Here is a 16,397-nt window from a genome sequence, read left to right on the forward strand (position 1 = left end):
TCTCACCTCTGAGACAGGGACTTCCTCTCCCGGGACAACCCAGAGTGTCGCCACTCCGACCTCTGAAACAGGACCCTCCTCCCCATGGACCACACAGACAGTCACCACGGTCACCTCTGAGATAGGACCCTCCTCCCCCAGGACAACCCAGTGGGTCGCCACCACCCACATACCGCTCACCTCTGTCAGAACCACTGGGAAGGTCTCTGTGTCCAGTCCCTCTGGCTCCCCAAGGACTCCAACCACCAAGCCAGCCTTGCCCAGTGGCCCCCACACAGCTCCCTTGGTGACCCTCCCCGCACAGACCACCCCAGGGTCCCCTTCCACGGGCCGCAGCTCTGGGGCCGCCCTGCCCTCCAGCCCCCTGAAGCCCAGCTCCAGCTCGCCCACCCCGGGGCCCTTGACCCCCGGGGCCTGCACGCAGCAGTGCGTGTGGACAGACTGGTTTGACGAGGACTACCCCACGCCCGGCCCCAGTGGCGGGGACTTTGAGACCTTTGAGGTCCTCCGCTTGGCCGGCCACGTCTTCTGCGAGCACCCCAAGGACATTGAGTGCCGCTCGGAGCGGGCGCCAGCCGCGAGCCTGGCGGGCGTGGGGCAGGTGGTGCAGTGCAACGTGAGCTTCGGGCTGGTGTGCCGCAACCGCGACCAGCCGGGGCCGGTGCCGTACTGCCACAACTTCCACGTGCGCCTGCTGTGCTGTGACCTGCACTGCGGCCCCTCGCTGCGCACCACGGTGGCACCGCCCCCGCCCCCGGAGACCCCCAGCCGCCGGCCGCCCTTCAGCGCGTCCTCCATACCCAGGCCTGTCCTCAGCTCCCGGGGGCCCACCGCCTCGCCAATGCCACCCAGCCCCGCCACACCCTGTCGGTGCCGGGCCTTCGGACAGCTCTTCCTCCCCGGTGAGTGTGGAGCCCCTCGCGGCCTGCCCGCCCCGAACGCCAGTGTCCCGTGCCCCAGAAGCTCCGCCCCATCACAGGCGCCCCTCTCAGTCCCTCCGGCCGACCCAGTGACCGTGTCCTCCACAGGGGACGTCGTGTACAACAGGACCGACAGTGCCGGCTGCCACTTCTACGCCGTCTGTAACCCGCACTGCGAGCTGGACCGCTTCCAGGGCGCCTGCCCCACCTCCTCACCCCCAGAGCCCTCGTCCTCCGTGCCCCCGACCTCTGCGGCACGAGGCTGTGACCTCGTCGACCCTCCCCGACAGGTGCGCACCCCTCCTCCTTGCATTCCCTGCCTAGTCCTGTGCGGGGCTCAGGGGCTGCTGATGGCGGAGGCGGAGGCCGGCCCCGGCCCCTCCGGGACTCCCCATGGGCAGCTCAGCTGGAAGGAAGCAGCTTGTGGGCTGCCCTGCCCCGGGCCGCGCGGGCCCCCAGGGTGAGATGGCTGTGTCTCGAGAGCCCGCCTGGTGAGTGTCGCTCCTGCTGTCTGCCAGGTGAACGAGACCTGGACGCTGAAAGACTGCACGGTGGCCAAGTGTGAGGGCGACAACCACATCGCCCTGCTGGAGCCGAAGCCCGTGGCCAAGGTCACCTGTGTGAACGGGCACATGCCCATCAAAGTGCAGAGCCCGCAGGACCCCTGCGAGTACCACTACGAGTGCGAGTGTGAGTGGCCATGTGACGGGCACATAACGCGACACAAGCCACGGTGCCGGCCGGCTGCCCCGGCGGGGGCGGCCCAGGCATTCGAGGGGCACTGGGGCCGCTGAGACCAGGAGAGGATGGGTGGAAACGGAGGCCTGAGCCACCTGCCGGGGAGCCACCCGCAGGGGGACCACCACCCCGGTGGTTGGAAACAGCAACGATCGGCCAGCCCCGCCGGACTGGCCTGGGTCCGACCTGCCTCCCCGGCCGCTGGGCCCAGGCAATCCTGGCTGCGGCCACCTTCGCAGTCTCCGCCTCTTCTTCATGGGGCCCGTCCTCTCCCTGTCTCTATGAGGACGCTGGTCACTGGAGTTCGGTCACCTGGTAATCCAGGATGACCTCCTCTTGAGATTCTTAACTTAATGACAGCAGCGACGACCCTTTCCCAAATGAGGCCACACCCGCGGGCTCTGAGGGAACGTGTCTGGGGCCACCCACCCACTCGCCCAACTTATGGGCGAGCCCCCGCGGTGGCCGTGCTGGGCGGCGCTGGCTGAGGGCGCTGTGCCTGTCGCAGGCTCCTGCAGCGGATGGGGCTCCAAGTACAGGACCTTCGACGGCACGTCCTACTCCTTCCGGGGCAACTGCACCCACGTGCTCGTGCGCGAGATCCACCCCCGCTTCGGCAACCTCAGCGTGCTGCTCAACAGCTACTACTGCGCGGCGCCCGCCGCCCCCCGCAGCTGCCCCCGCGCGCTCATCATCCACTACGGGTCTACGGAGATCATCCTCAGCACCGCCACCGACGCCGGGCGGGAGGAGAGCCTGGTGCGTGCCCGGGGCGCAGCGGGCGTCGGCCTGTCCGGGGCCCCCAGGGGGCGCCCGAGAGGCCCTGGAGTGCGCGTGCGCGTCCCGCGGAGCTCCTGAAGGGGCCACGCAGGGCCTGTCCCCGCCCCACCCCCACCGCGCCCCTGCAGGAGAACTGGGTGCAGGGAAGGCCGTGGTGGGGAAGGGGTACCTGCAGCCCGGAGCACCAGGGGACCCACCGGACCCCCAGCGGAGCATCTGCACTTTGGCCTGGGGGCTGCAGAAGAGAGGTCCCCACTGCCCTGGTCACGGCCCCAAATGCGTCCGCAGATCCTGTTCGACCACGTGCGGGTGACATCGGGCTTCAGCAGGAACGGGGTGAGCGTGTCTGTGACGGCAAACAGCACGATGCACGTGGACATCCCGGCCATCGGCGCCAGCATCACCATGCATGGGCAAGCCTTCCAGATCCTGCTGTCCTACAGCCACTTCAGCTACAACACTGAGGGCCAGTGCGGTGAGTGGGGACGCAGCAGGAGTCCCACGGGAGCACATGCCTGCTCCTCTTGCCACATCCTTCCCATGCGCCCAGGGTGGCCCCGTCAGCCACCTGCCACATCCCCACCCCCAGACCTGCACCTGCTCGCCCTGCCGCCTGCCCTAGGCCAGAGCTGCCTCTAGGTCCAGTGACCAGTGTCAGGACTGAGTAACCGCCAGGGAGGTGGGGGGTGGGGGGCTGGCAGGGGAGAAGGTGAAAGGTGTGAGAACAGGACAGCTGGGCACCCAGCCTGGCCCCAGAGGTGACCTGCCCAGCCTGGCATCCCAGGCACCTGCACCAACAACAAGACGGATGACTGTCGCCAGCCGGACGGCACCATGGCCCCCACCTGCCAGGACATGGCCCACGGCTGGCTGGTCCCTGACAGCAGCAAGGACGGCTGCTGGGCGCCGACCGGCTCCCCCCCGACGGCCAGCTCCCTGCCCCCGGCACCCACCACGCCCTCTGCCAGCACGTGCCCCCCGGCGCCCCTCTGCGAGGTGATGCTGAGCCAGTGAGTCTCTCCCCGTGGGTCTGGCCACCCTGGGGCAGTGACCCCTGTCCGGGCCAAGGACCTGGCTCAGCTCCGACCTCTGACTGCCCTGCCTGCAGGGTGTTCGCCGAGTGCCACAGCCTCATCCCACCTGACCCTTTCTTCCGGACCTGTGTCAGTGACAGCTGCCAGGCTGGCCCCGTGCCTTGCCAGACGCTGGAGGCCTATGCGGCACTCTGCCGTGCCCGGGGCGCATGCAGTGACTGGCGCAATGCCACCAACGGGCTGTGTGGTGAGTAGCGGGGCTGGGGGACACCAGGCGCTCTGGGCTCCCGGGCCCACCTGACACCCGTCTCTGTGCTCCCAGACCTCACCTGCCCGCCTGGAAAGGTGTATAAGCCATGCGGCCCTGTGCAGCCCATGTCCTGTGACTCCAGGTGAGCAGATAGTGGGAATGGGGGGGAGGGGTTGTCTAAAGGGTCTGAGAGAAGCCAGTGGGGATTGGAGAAGTGGCCAGGACCCCCAGCCCAAGATCTCTGGGCTGTCCCTCCCCAGCCCGACCTCCGACCCAACAACCCCATGGGATATCTGGGGCCACGAACAACCCCGCACTCCATCCGTGCCCACTGCTTCCTCCCTCGGACACTGTCCGCATGGACGGAGGTCCCAGGATTCCTTCCTGGCCTGGCAGGAACCACAGCTTGGAGAACAAGGGGCTGGCGGAGGGCTGCTTCTGTCCAGATGGCCACATCCTCTTCAACTCCTACACGGATGTCTGCGTGTCCACATGCCGTAAGCACCGCCATGGCCTGGGCCCCCAGCCCCGCAGAGGCGACACGTCCCTGACCTCGGCCTGTCCTGCCTCCCTGTCAGACTACCCGCTGCCCCCGCCCAGCTCCAACCCCTCTGTCTGGAGCCCTGCCAAGCCTCCTCCTCGACACCCCGAGTTCTCCGGGAGCTTCTCTTCCCGGTGGGAAGACAGAGGCCTTGGTTGGGGTGGGTGGGGGGAGGGTCGGACCTGAGAGGACATATCCTTGTGGCCTGTGGCCTATGTCACCAGGCCACGAACCCCAGAATCCCCAGTGACCCCCTTCCCCTTTCCTTCCAGCCTGCGTGGGACCAGATGGGTACCCCAAATTCGTGAGTGTTTCTGCCCTCGCTCAGGCAGGAGGTGGGAGGGAGCACCCCTCTCCTGGGGCTGTCCACTCTGCCTGGGCAGCACCCTGGCAGTCTCACGGGCTGCTCGGGAGGTGGTGACTGGAGGGGAACACTGAGGGCTGACCCGGCCGAACCGAGCACCGGGGCTTGGCCTGCTGCGGGATGCAGCCCGAGAGGCTGGGGCACCGTCCGGGAGCCTTGGGGGACCCTGAGCCGGTCTGTTCCAGCCTGGAGAGCGGTGGGTCAGCAACTGTCAGGCCTGCGAGTGCGACGAGGGCTCAGTGGCCGTGCAGTGCGTCCCGGTGAGGTGCGAGGCCCACCGCCCGCCCCCAGAGTGCGGCCAGGCCGGCTTCGTGAGCGTGAGCAGGCCCCAGGCCGACAACCCATGCTGCTCTGAGACGCTGTGCGGTGAGCCTCACGCCCCCGCGGCCAGGCGGGTGGGAGCGGGCACAGGAGGGTGGAGGGCCCAGGCCGCCGGTCGGCAGGGCCTGCAGCATCCTGGCCTGAGCGCCACCGGGCCACTGAGGTGGGGACGCCTCCTGGAGTTTTGCTCTCCACCTAAAAATGAGGCGGCAACCTCTGGTCTGCCAGGGGACTTAGGGAGTAACGGGAGGCTGACAGAGAGGGACCCCTCATGGCTCCAACGTGGGGAAGGCGGGGCTGGAGCAGGGAGGGCAGGGGCACCCCAACAGCGCCCGCCTCTCCTGCAGTTTGCAACGCGACCACCTGCCCCCAGGGCCCACCAGAATGTGGGCCAGGCGAGGAGCTGACGCGCACCCTGGAGGAGGGCAGCTGCTGCCCCACCTTTGCCTGCCGTGAGTGGGGGCCGGGGCAGGAGAGGTGCCTGGACACCTGCTCCCCACCACGCACACGCCTCAGCCCTCCCTTCCCTTCCAGGGCCTAAGCTGTGCACCTACAACGACACTGTGTATGGGGTAAGGGCGCCGCGGGTGACGGCAGGGCGGGGTGGGCGGGGTGGCAGGGGCCCCCAGCTGTAGGCCCCCACTGTGTGGTGCCCCGCGTCCCTCTGGACCTCCATCCGTCTCAACGTGCCCATCCCTGTCCGCCCCTCCTGCTCCGACAGCAGATAGAGAGGGGCTCTGGGCCCTTCAGAGCTAGGTAGGGACACAGGGGGACACGAGAGTGGTGCCTTCTGTCCAGAGCCTGGTGGGCTGTGGGCTCCATACTGCTGCCGCTGAGAGTTTAGCATTAGGGTCTCCCAGCAGCTCCTTCCCAGCCCCCTCCTGCCTGCCCGGAGTTTCTGCCCCCTTGGGGTCCTGCCTCTGCCCAAAGACCCTGCGTCTCTCTTAGTCTTTGCCCAGACGGGGTACATCCCTAATTCCATGTGAGAAAGGAACTGCTCCCTGGGGGCCTGACTTCCCAGCCGCCCAGCCACAGGGAGGGCTCCTGGCCCTGGTGCCCCACCCAGCACCCCACTGGGCCACCTCCCCCTGCCCCTTCCCTGCCCCCCCCTTGGGACTCCCTGTTGACTGCAGGTTGGTGCAACCTTTCCAGCCACCGTCCCCTGCCACACGTGCACCTGCCTGTCTGTGGACACCCAGGGCCCGACGGTGCAGTGCAAGGAGGACACCTGCAACGCCACCTGCCCCCAGGTGCCCCTGCCCCCCAGGCCGGCCCAGGCCCAGGCCCCCGGCGTGCCCGCACGGTGGCCGCCTCGTGTCACTGGTACCGGGGCTCCCTGGGCCAGTCTTTGAGCTCAGCTTCTGCTGGGGCCGTGAAGCAGGCCGAGTGCGGTAGGCGGGCGGGTGTGGCGATCTGCAGGCTGCTGGGGACTGGGGCCAGGTCCAGGAAGGCAGAAGTAGACAGAGGGGGCTGGAAGCGGCGGTGAGGCTAAGCCAGGACGACGGGCTGAGGCCGCTTTCGCCCTCGTAGCCATGGACGGGGACATGCTTTCAGAGAGTGGGGGCTGCTAAGGAGGCTGCCAGGCCCTTGGGCTGTGACAAAGAGGGCAGGAGGGCTGGAGAGCGGGCTGGGGGTGCGGACCTGACCCCTCCAACCCCCAGGGCTCTGAATATGTGCGAGCAGCCGGGCGTTGCTGCGGGGAATGCGTACACACCGCCTGCCTCACGCCGGACGGCAGGCTGGTCCAGGTAAGCCGGGGCTCGGTCTCAGCCCTCCACCCAGGAGACCCCCGCTCCGGCCCCTGTCTGCCCACGAGATGATCCCCACCCGGGCCTCTGCCCTCCCCTGTGCGTTTCAGCCTAACGAGACCTGGGTGGACAGCCGCGTGGACAACTGCACTGAGTACCGCTGCCAGGACGAGAGCGGGGTCCACATGCTGACCCCAAGGCCTGTGACCTGCCGCGACGTGTCCAGCTGCAGGGTGTGTGCCCAGGGGGGCTCCCGCCCGCTGACCACTTTCCTGCACTGCCTGGGAGGCCCCGCCCCACCGGGGAGACCACGCCCACCAGCGCCCCGCCCTCCCGGAAGCCCGACAGACCACGCCCGCCGGGAGGCCCCGCCCCCACAGACCACGCCCGTCGAGAGCCCCCCCCCAAGCCTCGCCCGTGAGGCCACGCCCGCTGGGGGGCCCTGCCCCTGGAGCCCACGCTGTATCCCCAGCCCGCCCTCTGTCCCCCGCTGCAGGGCATCCTCAGGAAGACTGGCTGCTGCTACTCCTGTGAGGAAGTGGGTAAGTCGAGGCTGCCGCCCCCCCAGAACCCCGCCCCGAGCGGCAGGCCGGGAGGGAACGTGGCAGGGAGCGAGCGCCCCAGGTCCGGGTCCTCGGAGACCCCAACCTCCACCGCCTTTCCTCGGCCCAGACTCCTGCCAGGTCCACGTCAACAGGACCATCCTGCGGCACGGGGACTGCGAGGCCCTCGTCAACGTCACCTTCTGCGAGGGCTCCTGCCCGGGGGTGTCCAAGTGAGTGGGCCCTAGCCCTCCCCAGAGCCCCCCACCCACTGGGTACCTCCTAGGTTGGAAGCCGAAGGCCACTCAGACTGCAGAGTCAGCACCCAGTGCCCACACGGCTGTCCTTGGTCGTCCAGTTTGCCACAGGAAGGAGCAAAGGGGGGGCCCAAAGGAGCTCCCCTGTCTCCACGCCCACCTGAGGACAGCCAGGCTGGACCAGCTGGGCCACCAAGAGGGGTCCTGTAGCTTCAGACCTGAGTCCACGGGCCTGGGGGCAGTGTCCACATGGGGGTGGGGCAGAATCAGGGCATTCCGTGGACCAGAATCTCGGGCCCGAGCTGCTGGCAGAGCCTGCTGACCCAAGTCAGCCCAGGCTGTGGCCAGCTGCCTGCCCTGGGCCAGGGCAGGATCCTGAGGAGGGGTCCGTGGGGTCAGCACGTCTGAGCTGGTTCTGGGAAGAGAGGGTGCCTGGCCGGGAAAGGGCCGGGGTCAAAGCGACCGTGAGTGCCCACAGACCCACCCCAGGCCAGGATCGCAAAGCCCCACGCGCTCGGACAACGACTTGGGGTGGGTGGGGCTGCCACCTCCCGGCCCCAGGGCCGGGTGGCCGGGCGGCGGGGCGGGTCCTGAGGGCGCCGTGTGTCCCAGGTATTCCGCGGAGGCCCAGGCCATGCAGCGGCAGTGCACCTGCTGCCAGGAGACCGAGGCCCACCAGCAGGTGGTGACCATGCAGTGCCCCGACGGGACCGCCGTCCAGCGCACCTACACCCACGTGGACGCATGCGGCTGCGCCCCGTCCTGTGCGCCCTCACCTGTAGCTCCCGAGGACAGCACCCCTGTCCTTCCGTCCTAGGGGGCCACTGTCTGATGCCATTCTGTCCCTGTCCCACTGCCCCCACCCGCCTTCCAGCTGCCCCCGGGTGAAACCCATGCCCTGGCAGGGGACAGTGCAGTGGGTCCACGTGAGGAGGATGCCAGGCAGGGAGTCCCACTGGCCTGTCTCGGCCACCTGCCCTGCCGTCAGGGCCGGCCTTCGTCCAAAACGAGAGCCGCTTTGCCTAGACTCACCCCTTCCTGGTATCAGAGGGACACCCTGGAGCAACACTGCACACGGGCCACTGGCTGCTCCTCACGGGGGGCTGCGGGCCCTCCCCTGCACCCTGAAACCTGTAGCAGACTACAGACTGGACCTGCCCAGGCACGGCCAGCTGCCTCTAGGGAGCGGCGTCGGGCAGGGTGGCCGCCTGCCAGCGTCTGGACCTGCGGCTGAGGCTCTGATGGCCGAGGGGGGGTCAGCATCCCGAAGCACCCCCTTCTGCTCTCCCAGCCCCCAAACGTGCAAATAAACGCTGAGCATCGTGTACACGTCCTGGTCCTGGTGTCTCTTCCTGCCAACTGTGTCCTCCCTCCCAGGGCTCGTCCCTCCGTCCAGGGCCAGGCTGCGTGGGGCCCCACGGGCTCTGTGGCACGGCTGGGGCTTGTGCGGGACCCGCGGGGAGGGACGGGTGGGGCAGGGGGTGCTGGCAGGGGCATCCTCGTCATCGTTTCAAACACGCGGGGTTAATTAGGGAGCCGGTTCACGGATGTGCACATTGGACCAGCCAACAGGAGGAGGTGACTGGTCGTGGGTGTCGGTGCAGGAAGCAGCTGTCCCACAGGCCGGGGCTCCTGGGGTGGGGGGTGGGGCAGTGCATGATGCTGCGCAGCCCCCGAGGGAGCGGCTGCTGCTGCCGTGACCCCTCCCCGTCCAGTCCGCACTGGCCCTCCCCGATGTATTTTCTTGAGCTGGGGGTGGGAGGAGCTGGGTGCAGGGTGGGGTGCAGGCAGTGAATTCACTAACCAGGCCCATACGTGTGCCCTGGGATGTGGAGCGCGCCCCTGGCTTCGGGCTTGACCACACAGGAAGGGCAAGAAATGACCCCCAAGTGGGCAGGACGGTTATGGGAGGGGCTGCCACCTGGGGAGGCAAAGGCGACGCTGCCAGGGGCGCCTGACAGGGTCTCCTTGTGCCTTCCGGGAACCACATGGCTGGCCCTGTGCTCCGTGCGGCTCAGCTGTGACAGCACCTCACATCTATGGAGCTCCCGCTCTCCCACGGGCCAGGGTCCCCAGCTCCTTGGGGAAGGTGGGCTGGGGGTCAGCGAGGAGGGCCTGGCATCCTTTCAGTGGCTGCTGCCAGCGTTCTGGCCGTCCCTGGCCATCCCAGGAGGTCTGGTCAGGGCAGGCCACCTCACCTGGGAGATGGCCCGGTGGGCGGTCAAGGTTGCAGGTACGCTGCAGATGAGGCCGGCTACTCCCTCAGTCACCGCTGGTCCAACTTCTGTAAGCAGACCCCGTGACTCACAGTCTGAACTCCTGGGGGTTCCGTGGCCAGTCATGCTCCCGACTGAGTCTTTGTTAACCCACGTGCAAAACAGTGACCCCTAAACCCCAGCCATTCCCGTGGCACGCCTGTTCCCACAGACCCATGCACCTCCTCCTGATGTAAACGCGTCGGGAAGCACCTAGACTAGGACTGTCACTGGTCACGGACTCCAGCTCACGTCTGGAGATAGGAAAACCTGACGATAGCAGCCGTTTAAACCAATGAAGTGAATTCAATGTAAGGCCAACAGACCTCCTGAAGATTTCTGGGAAGCCCCAGAGGGACCGTGGCCACAGGGTGATCTTTCAGAATCAGACACGCTCTCAGGCCGAGAGCGCCCGGAGGGAGCCGAGGAAGGTGAAGAAGACACAGATCCATCCCCACCGCTCGGCCGCGAGGTTTTAGAATGTCGAATAGAGGGACGCCTCGAAGCCACCGCGGACGAGACCATTTGCCCACCAAGGGGGATTGGGAGTTGCTAACCAAAGTTACGGTGATGCTAGCTTCTACACCAATAATTCTGTGTTTCCTTAATGCATCAGTCTCTTAAGTCATGTAGAAAACGAAAGTGCCGTTACAACCGCTCCCCCAGGAGCCCCGGCGTCCGTCTCTGCCCACGCGTTTGCCTTTGCTGAGACCTCGGCTTCACGTCGCTGCCCGTCCCGCACCCTCCCCTTTCACCTTGCGCGCCCCCTCCAGCCCCCTCGCGAGACAGGTCTAGGGGTCGTCAACTCCCTCCGCTTTTGTTTACCCGGCGGTGTCTTCATCTGAGAACAGTTCTGCAGGATCCAGGATTCTTGGTTGACTTTTTCTTCTTCTTAAACGCGTTGCGTATACTGGCCCACCGTCTTCTGGCCTCCGGGTGTCTGAAGAGAAGTCCGCACGCGACCTGCCTGACGGCCCCTCGTGTGTGACGATCCGCTCCGCTCTCGATGCTTTCGAGATTCCCTGTCTGGCTTTCGAATGTTTGGTCGTATTTATCGGTGTGCGTCTCCTTGAGTTCATCTGACTCGGAGTTTGTTGAGCTTCTTGGATATTTCGTTTCATGCCTACAGCACCCGGTCTTCCTAGGCGGTCTCCCATCCAAGTCCTCACCAGGCCCGACCCCGTTAGCTTCCGAGATCAGACGGGATCGGGCACGTTCAGGGGGCCATCGCTGTAGACTCTCGGGTGTTCATATTTATGTATTTCATCGCCTTTGGGAGCGTTTCGGCCATCTTCTCTTCTTTGCCCCTCTCTCTCTCCCCCTCTGGGGCTCCTGTGGACCCACGACTGGTCCACCGGGTGGTGTCCCACGCATCGCTCAGGCGCCTTTCACTTTTGAATTGTGTTTATTTGTTCCTCAGACTCAGTCATTTCCATTGTCCTGTGTTCAAGTTCGCAAATCCCTTGTTCTTCCTGCTCAAATCTGACTTTCAGTCTCTCCAGTGGATTTTTCATTTCGATTCTGGTTCTTTTCGGCCCCGGCGTTTGTTTGGTTTCTCTCTAGGTTTTCTCTTTACTGCTATTTCTTTTCTGATCACACAGTTTTCTTCGCTTTCTCCACACCCTCCTTTCGGTGTTCGCAGACCTTCGACGCGTGCGTCAGCTCCCTTTCAGGGGACAGCTCCTGCTACAGCTTCCCTTTCCCTGGGCCACACCGTCCCGTTTGTTTGTCCCCTTGCGATTTTGTTGTTATTGCTGAACGGTGGCCGTTTGAGTCTGATGACGTCATAACTCTAGAAATCGACTCTCCGCCTTTCCGGAGTTGGCCGTTTTCATCGTCTATGGCTTTTTCTTCCTATGTCTGTTCTGAGCTGTTTCCTGGTCACACACGGTCACTTTCTATTTTTCGCCGTATCTGCGGCTGTTTTTGAACGTCCTGGTCTTAAATGTCTGTCTCCCAAAAGAGGGGAACAAAACAAAGGAGGAGAAAGGGCACCGGCCCTTTAGGTCCCTCAAACGTCACTTCACTTGGCGGGGGAGGGTCTCGCAATATCGGGGGAGGTGTGACGACGATGGCCGCCCACTCCCTCGCACGCACCTCTGCGATCAGAAAGCAGCCATCGGCCGTCAGAGCACAGACCCCTGAGGGTCTGTGCACAGCTGCCGGCCATGCCACGGGGGTGCGGGACGGGGCGCCGGCACCGCGCTGAGCTGAAGCCGGCCTCGGTCTGCCGCCCGAGGCTTCCGCAGGCCCCGGGGCTCCTGCATGCTCCCGCTGGACAGGTTGTGCCAGCGCCGGGCGTCCGGGTGGGGACCCCGGAGCTGCTGCGTCCTGCTCCGCCGCCCTCTCGGGTTCCCCTGAATCCAGAACTGGCGTTTCGAGATGGCGCTGGGCGGGGGTCCGATTATTTCTGTTGTCCCAGTACCACGTACGAAATGCCCCTCCGTGCCCCCCTGCACTGTCACCCTGTGCTCTGGCCTCCGTTCGGGTCCACTGGACTCTTAGTTTGTCATCTTAACAGGGACAATCGTCCTTAGAGTTCTGGCTCCCATGCGAGCCCGTCTCCGCCCTCCGTGCTTCCTTTACGATGTCGGGGCTCCTCCTAGCCTTCTGGGGGTCAACTTACCAGTTTCGTAAACGACCGCGACAACAACAAGCAGGACTCGTGGGACTGTTAGTAGGTTGAGTGTAAATTAACTTGAAAAACTGACATTTTCTCATGGCGGGCATGTCCGTCCACGCACGCCGTGTGCACCCCATGCGCACCCCACTCACTGCGACACCCCCTCTGCCCCGCAGCGCCGCCCGAAGCAAAGCTCGAGTTTGCTGGGAGCAGCTCTCTGGGCTCCCCCTTTCTCTTTTCATCTCTTACATTTTTTCAGGAAAAAATTTTAGACACGGATTACCTAGCGTTTGGGGCTATTTCAATGGGATACTGCCAATAAACCTAACTCGCTGAGTTCCTGGGAAGGTGTCCCCTCTGAAGGGCTGTGGGCCCCGGGGTTGTAGTCCTAACCTGTCAGTCTGTCCTCTCCCCAAGGGCCACGTGCTGAGCCTTGTGAAGAGGCCGCCCGTGAGCCACCGGGCACTCTGCCCTGGACGTCTGGGTCCGCTGCATGACGGTGTCTGTACCACACGGGACACCCCTGCTTTGCAGCTGACCTCCCGACAGGCTCTCCTGGGAGAGGCGTCAGGACTCTGCCAGCGGCAGCACTGGGTCCCCACTGAGAAGACTGGCCACTCTGCCAGGCAGAGGGAGGGCCCTTCCTCCTCACGGTCACTGTGGGGACAAATGCCCAGATGCGCTTCCCAGACCAGTTGGCCGGGACAAGGTGCTTTCTGCTTGTTCCGGACGTCAATGAGTAGTATGTCTCCACAACCCCGAGTCACTGGGGGCGGCGGGGGAGCTGCTACATCTGCTGCTGGGTCCCCCAATCCGTCCGAGGCCCCACCCACGGGGACCCTGAGGTCAAAGGGGTGCCACTCTCAGCCCCCCAAACATTCCACACTCTCTCCTCACTCCAGGAGAGCCCCACCACAGGTTGGCCCAGTTCAGCCCTGACTGCCTCCCTTCTGGGCCTTGGGGGTCCCTACGCCATCAGAGTGGCCCCCCAGTCCATTCACCTTCTGCCTGGCCTGGCAGGCCCGGCTGGATCCCGTGCAGTCTTCCACAGGATTGGGTCTTCCACGGCCCAGCTGCAGCCTGGACGTGACCCTTGGGTGAGCCCGGCTCTCCTCCAGACTCCCTGGAGGAAGGGGCCAAGGGCCAGGGGCCAGCCTGGAGCTGCCCACGTGACTCGTGAAGGGCAGCTGGGCGGGGGGCAGGGCGGGGCGGTGCCGGAGCCCCCCCAGTGTGCTCCTCACTCCGCTGGCCGGTGCAGTCCCCCCGACAGGGGAGCGGAGGGCGCCCCCTTGTGGCGGTGATCTTCCTTGGAGTCCGGGCAGCGGGGGGTGGCGTTCTCATTCCCCAGTGACCTGCCCCCTCCGCGACTCTCCGGCCTGTCTGGGGCCTGAGGTCAGGACGTGTGGGAGCAGGGGTGCGGAGGGGGCCCTGGGCCTGACCCGTGGGAGCCCCCTGGTCAGCACCGGCGCTGCCGCCCCACACGCTCCGTGCATGCCGCCGCCGTGGCGTCTGCTCAGCCGGCACTCGTCCGGCCTCGGGGCTCTCCGGGGACAGCACACGCTGGTGTCACGCGTCAGCAGGGCGCCTGCCGGGGCTGCCGTGCCGAGGTAGCGATGCTCGCACTGCGGTTTTTATAAGTTTTCACCTTTCCCTTTTCTCCTGAATGAGGTTTATCGCTTTAACGCTGCAGTATTGTACAGTTAACGGCGATGAAGCTGCTTCTTAGTGACAACGTTGCACGTGAGTAAAAGGGTGCTCGTGTCCCGGGAGGGTTAGCGGCTTGCACCGCGAGGCCACCGCCGCAGCCGCGGAGACGAGCAAGGCTCCCATGGCCCGGCGGCCTCTCGTGCCGTTGGCTCGTGTCATTAAAGAAAACATCAGAAGCCCAGTGGATGCCCTCGTCGCACGGGACACTGCATGCTCGGCCTCACGTCGTCGGCTCCCGTGCCCCAGGGACGTGGAGCTCAGGCGGCCGGGGGTTCTGCCCAGCGCTGGGCTGAGCGTCCTCTGCGGCTCCCAACGCAACAACTTCAAATTTCACGTGAATCCGGGCTGCAGGTTTTGCTTCTGCAGAGGCCGCTCTTCACAAATGAACACTTCGAAGGGGTGCTGTGATGTTTTCAAAAACAAAATGGACGAGATCGTGACAGTGGACGGGCCGTGTCCGTCAGCGCCGGGCGGTGGCCTGGAGGTTGGGGTCTGCGTGTGCTCGAACCACAGGGTTGGGGGTCCGGGTGAGGCGGAGGCTAGACGCCCTTCCCAGGCCCGGGGACAGGGTTGGGGTGCAGGCCGCTCCTGGGGCGCCTCGTGCACTGGCTTCTGCTCTGCTTGGACAGCCAGCAGGAGAGGGGAGACCCTGGCTGCGTGGGAAGGAGCGGGACTTGCCAGGGTGGCCGGGACGCTGCCTCAAGAGAGGACAGTCAAGCAAAGGCTTGCGGGGGTGAGGAGCCCGACAGGGGCCCCGGGCGGCAGGCAGCGAGGCTGGGGTGCAGTGGGGTGTGTGGGGGTGCAGAGGGCCCTGCAGGGCTTGGGCCTGCCCTCCAGTGAGATGGGACAGGTGTGAGGGTGGACAGGAAGGGACATGGAAGCAGGAGGCCACCCTGACCCCAGCCCAGCCCCAGCCCTGCAGCCGCTCCCGGCGGCCCCTCCCTGCAGCTGCCCGGTCACTGCCATCCACGCGACCTCCTGGAAAGTGTCCCCACCCCTCTGCTCGCACTTGAACCGAGCCGGGGTTTCATTCTTCCCGCCTGAGCATGCCTGTCCTGTCACTGAGGACCCCTGGTGGCACCTGACACAGAGACATGGTCATCCCCCGTCCCCCCACATCCAACCTGCGTCCACACGCCCACCTGTGGTTGTTAGCTTGGGCAGCACAGCTGGCCCCACCCCAGCACTGTGGGCTAAGTGTCACCGCACCGCTGGCCCTGCCCCTCGGGAGGCTGCCTCGCACACCCCACCCAGGCCCGCCAGCCGGGCCTGAGACCCTCGGGACAGAGCGGAACCTGGCCGCCCCCCACCTCACCCCAACGCGGAGGACAGGTCTGTCTCCTCTCCCGGCTGGGGCTTGAGACGTGGTGGCCGCTACACCCATCGTGTGCAGGCACAAGGTATGGACGGGTGGTTGTCCCCTCCATTCCCGTGTAGGAGCCACTCTGACACTGATGGCTTCGGGTAGCAGGGCCCCAGGAGGAGGCCCTTGTAAGGGGACCTCAGAGAGCCCCCCACCCCCCGCACCCCACCCCCCCCCGGAGGACACGAGGAAGTCGCTGTCTGCACCAGGAAGAGGCTCACGGGCGCCCAGCGAACCGGCACCCCCATCCCGGCCTTCCGGCCTCTGGAGCGGAGGGAAGTCGCGACTGTCGGTGGAGCCCCGCTGGGGGGGACTCATTGCGTTGGCCCGAAGGGGCGGACACCACCTCTACTTTAGGGGACGGGCTCGTGTATGGAAACCACAACAGCGATAGAGCAAGCGCCACGCACTTGGCGGCCGACGGAGGGGCCAGCACCACTGCCGCGTGCGCCGACCGCCGTCCGCAGACATCGTGGGGGACGTCGCCTCTGGGGCAGGCTGAGGACACGCGGCCACGCTGCGGGCCGAGGGCAGAGGGCGCACGGCCCAGGACCGAGTGCGAGGCCGGGAAAAGAGAGCACCCGCCACCCGGGGAGTCCCCGGCGGACGCCAGGCCCGGGAGGATGGCGACCCCCAGAACCCGCTGCCCGTCATGGGCCCGCCCACGTCAACCGCAAGCCCGGCCTCACTCTCAGCGGTGCCGCTGGGCTCTCCTCCCTCCCCGTGGGCGTGCTGAGACCTGCTCGTGGCAGCTTCCGAGGACGGCCGTGCCCGTGCTGGAGTCCTGGGTCCCTCAGGAGCACGTGCTTTTGCTGCCGGCACCGGGCCACGTCGTGTGCCCCCGAGGCGTCCTGGGTGACAGGTGGGGCCGGCCGGCCACACTTTCCTTGCTTCGTGACGCGTCCAGTGCACCCTGTCCTTGGACCGCAGACAGGCACCTCGAGCTTGAGTGAA

General features: G+C 66.0%; 1 protein-coding gene and 1 pseudogene across 1 annotated transcript in view; one reads left to right on the top strand and one right to left on the bottom strand.

The window, feature by feature from the left end:
* MUC5B (mucin 5B, oligomeric mucus/gel-forming) overlaps nucleotides 1-9,110 on the top strand; it is a 35,718-nt gene extending 26,608 nt beyond the window's left edge. Inside the window, exons 32-49 of the mRNA XM_039840381.1 lie at nucleotides 98-1,210; nucleotides 1,439-1,610; nucleotides 2,167-2,417; nucleotides 2,727-2,913; nucleotides 3,223-3,448; nucleotides 3,547-3,719; nucleotides 3,795-3,864; nucleotides 4,119-4,219; nucleotides 4,536-4,567; nucleotides 4,813-4,993; nucleotides 5,296-5,400; nucleotides 5,483-5,520; nucleotides 6,082-6,198; nucleotides 6,610-6,696; nucleotides 6,807-6,929; nucleotides 7,193-7,238; nucleotides 7,369-7,471; nucleotides 8,108-9,110. Of these exons, the coding sequence (XP_039696315.1) occupies nucleotides 98-1,210; nucleotides 1,439-1,610; nucleotides 2,167-2,417; nucleotides 2,727-2,913; nucleotides 3,223-3,448; nucleotides 3,547-3,719; nucleotides 3,795-3,864; nucleotides 4,119-4,219; nucleotides 4,536-4,567; nucleotides 4,813-4,993; nucleotides 5,296-5,400; nucleotides 5,483-5,520; nucleotides 6,082-6,198; nucleotides 6,610-6,696; nucleotides 6,807-6,929; nucleotides 7,193-7,238; nucleotides 7,369-7,471; nucleotides 8,108-8,312 (3,330 nt within the window). The 3' untranslated portion in view covers nucleotides 8,313-9,110. The remainder of the gene's footprint in view (nucleotides 1-97; nucleotides 1,211-1,438; nucleotides 1,611-2,166; nucleotides 2,418-2,726; nucleotides 2,914-3,222; nucleotides 3,449-3,546; nucleotides 3,720-3,794; nucleotides 3,865-4,118; nucleotides 4,220-4,535; nucleotides 4,568-4,812; nucleotides 4,994-5,295; nucleotides 5,401-5,482; nucleotides 5,521-6,081; nucleotides 6,199-6,609; nucleotides 6,697-6,806; nucleotides 6,930-7,192; nucleotides 7,239-7,368; nucleotides 7,472-8,107) is intronic.
* A 1,760-nt stretch (nucleotides 9,111-10,870) lies between these two features.
* LOC120584919 (uncharacterized) lies at nucleotides 10,871-10,988 on the bottom strand (annotated as a pseudogene).
* Nucleotides 10,989-16,397: the final 5,409 nt, after the last annotated feature.

Source organism: Pteropus medius, unplaced genomic scaffold, assembly GCF_902729225.1.
Source record: "Pteropus medius unplaced genomic scaffold, Ma_sr-lr_union100, whole genome shotgun sequence".
Lineage (NCBI taxonomy): Eukaryota > Metazoa > Chordata > Mammalia > Chiroptera > Pteropodidae > Pteropus > Pteropus medius.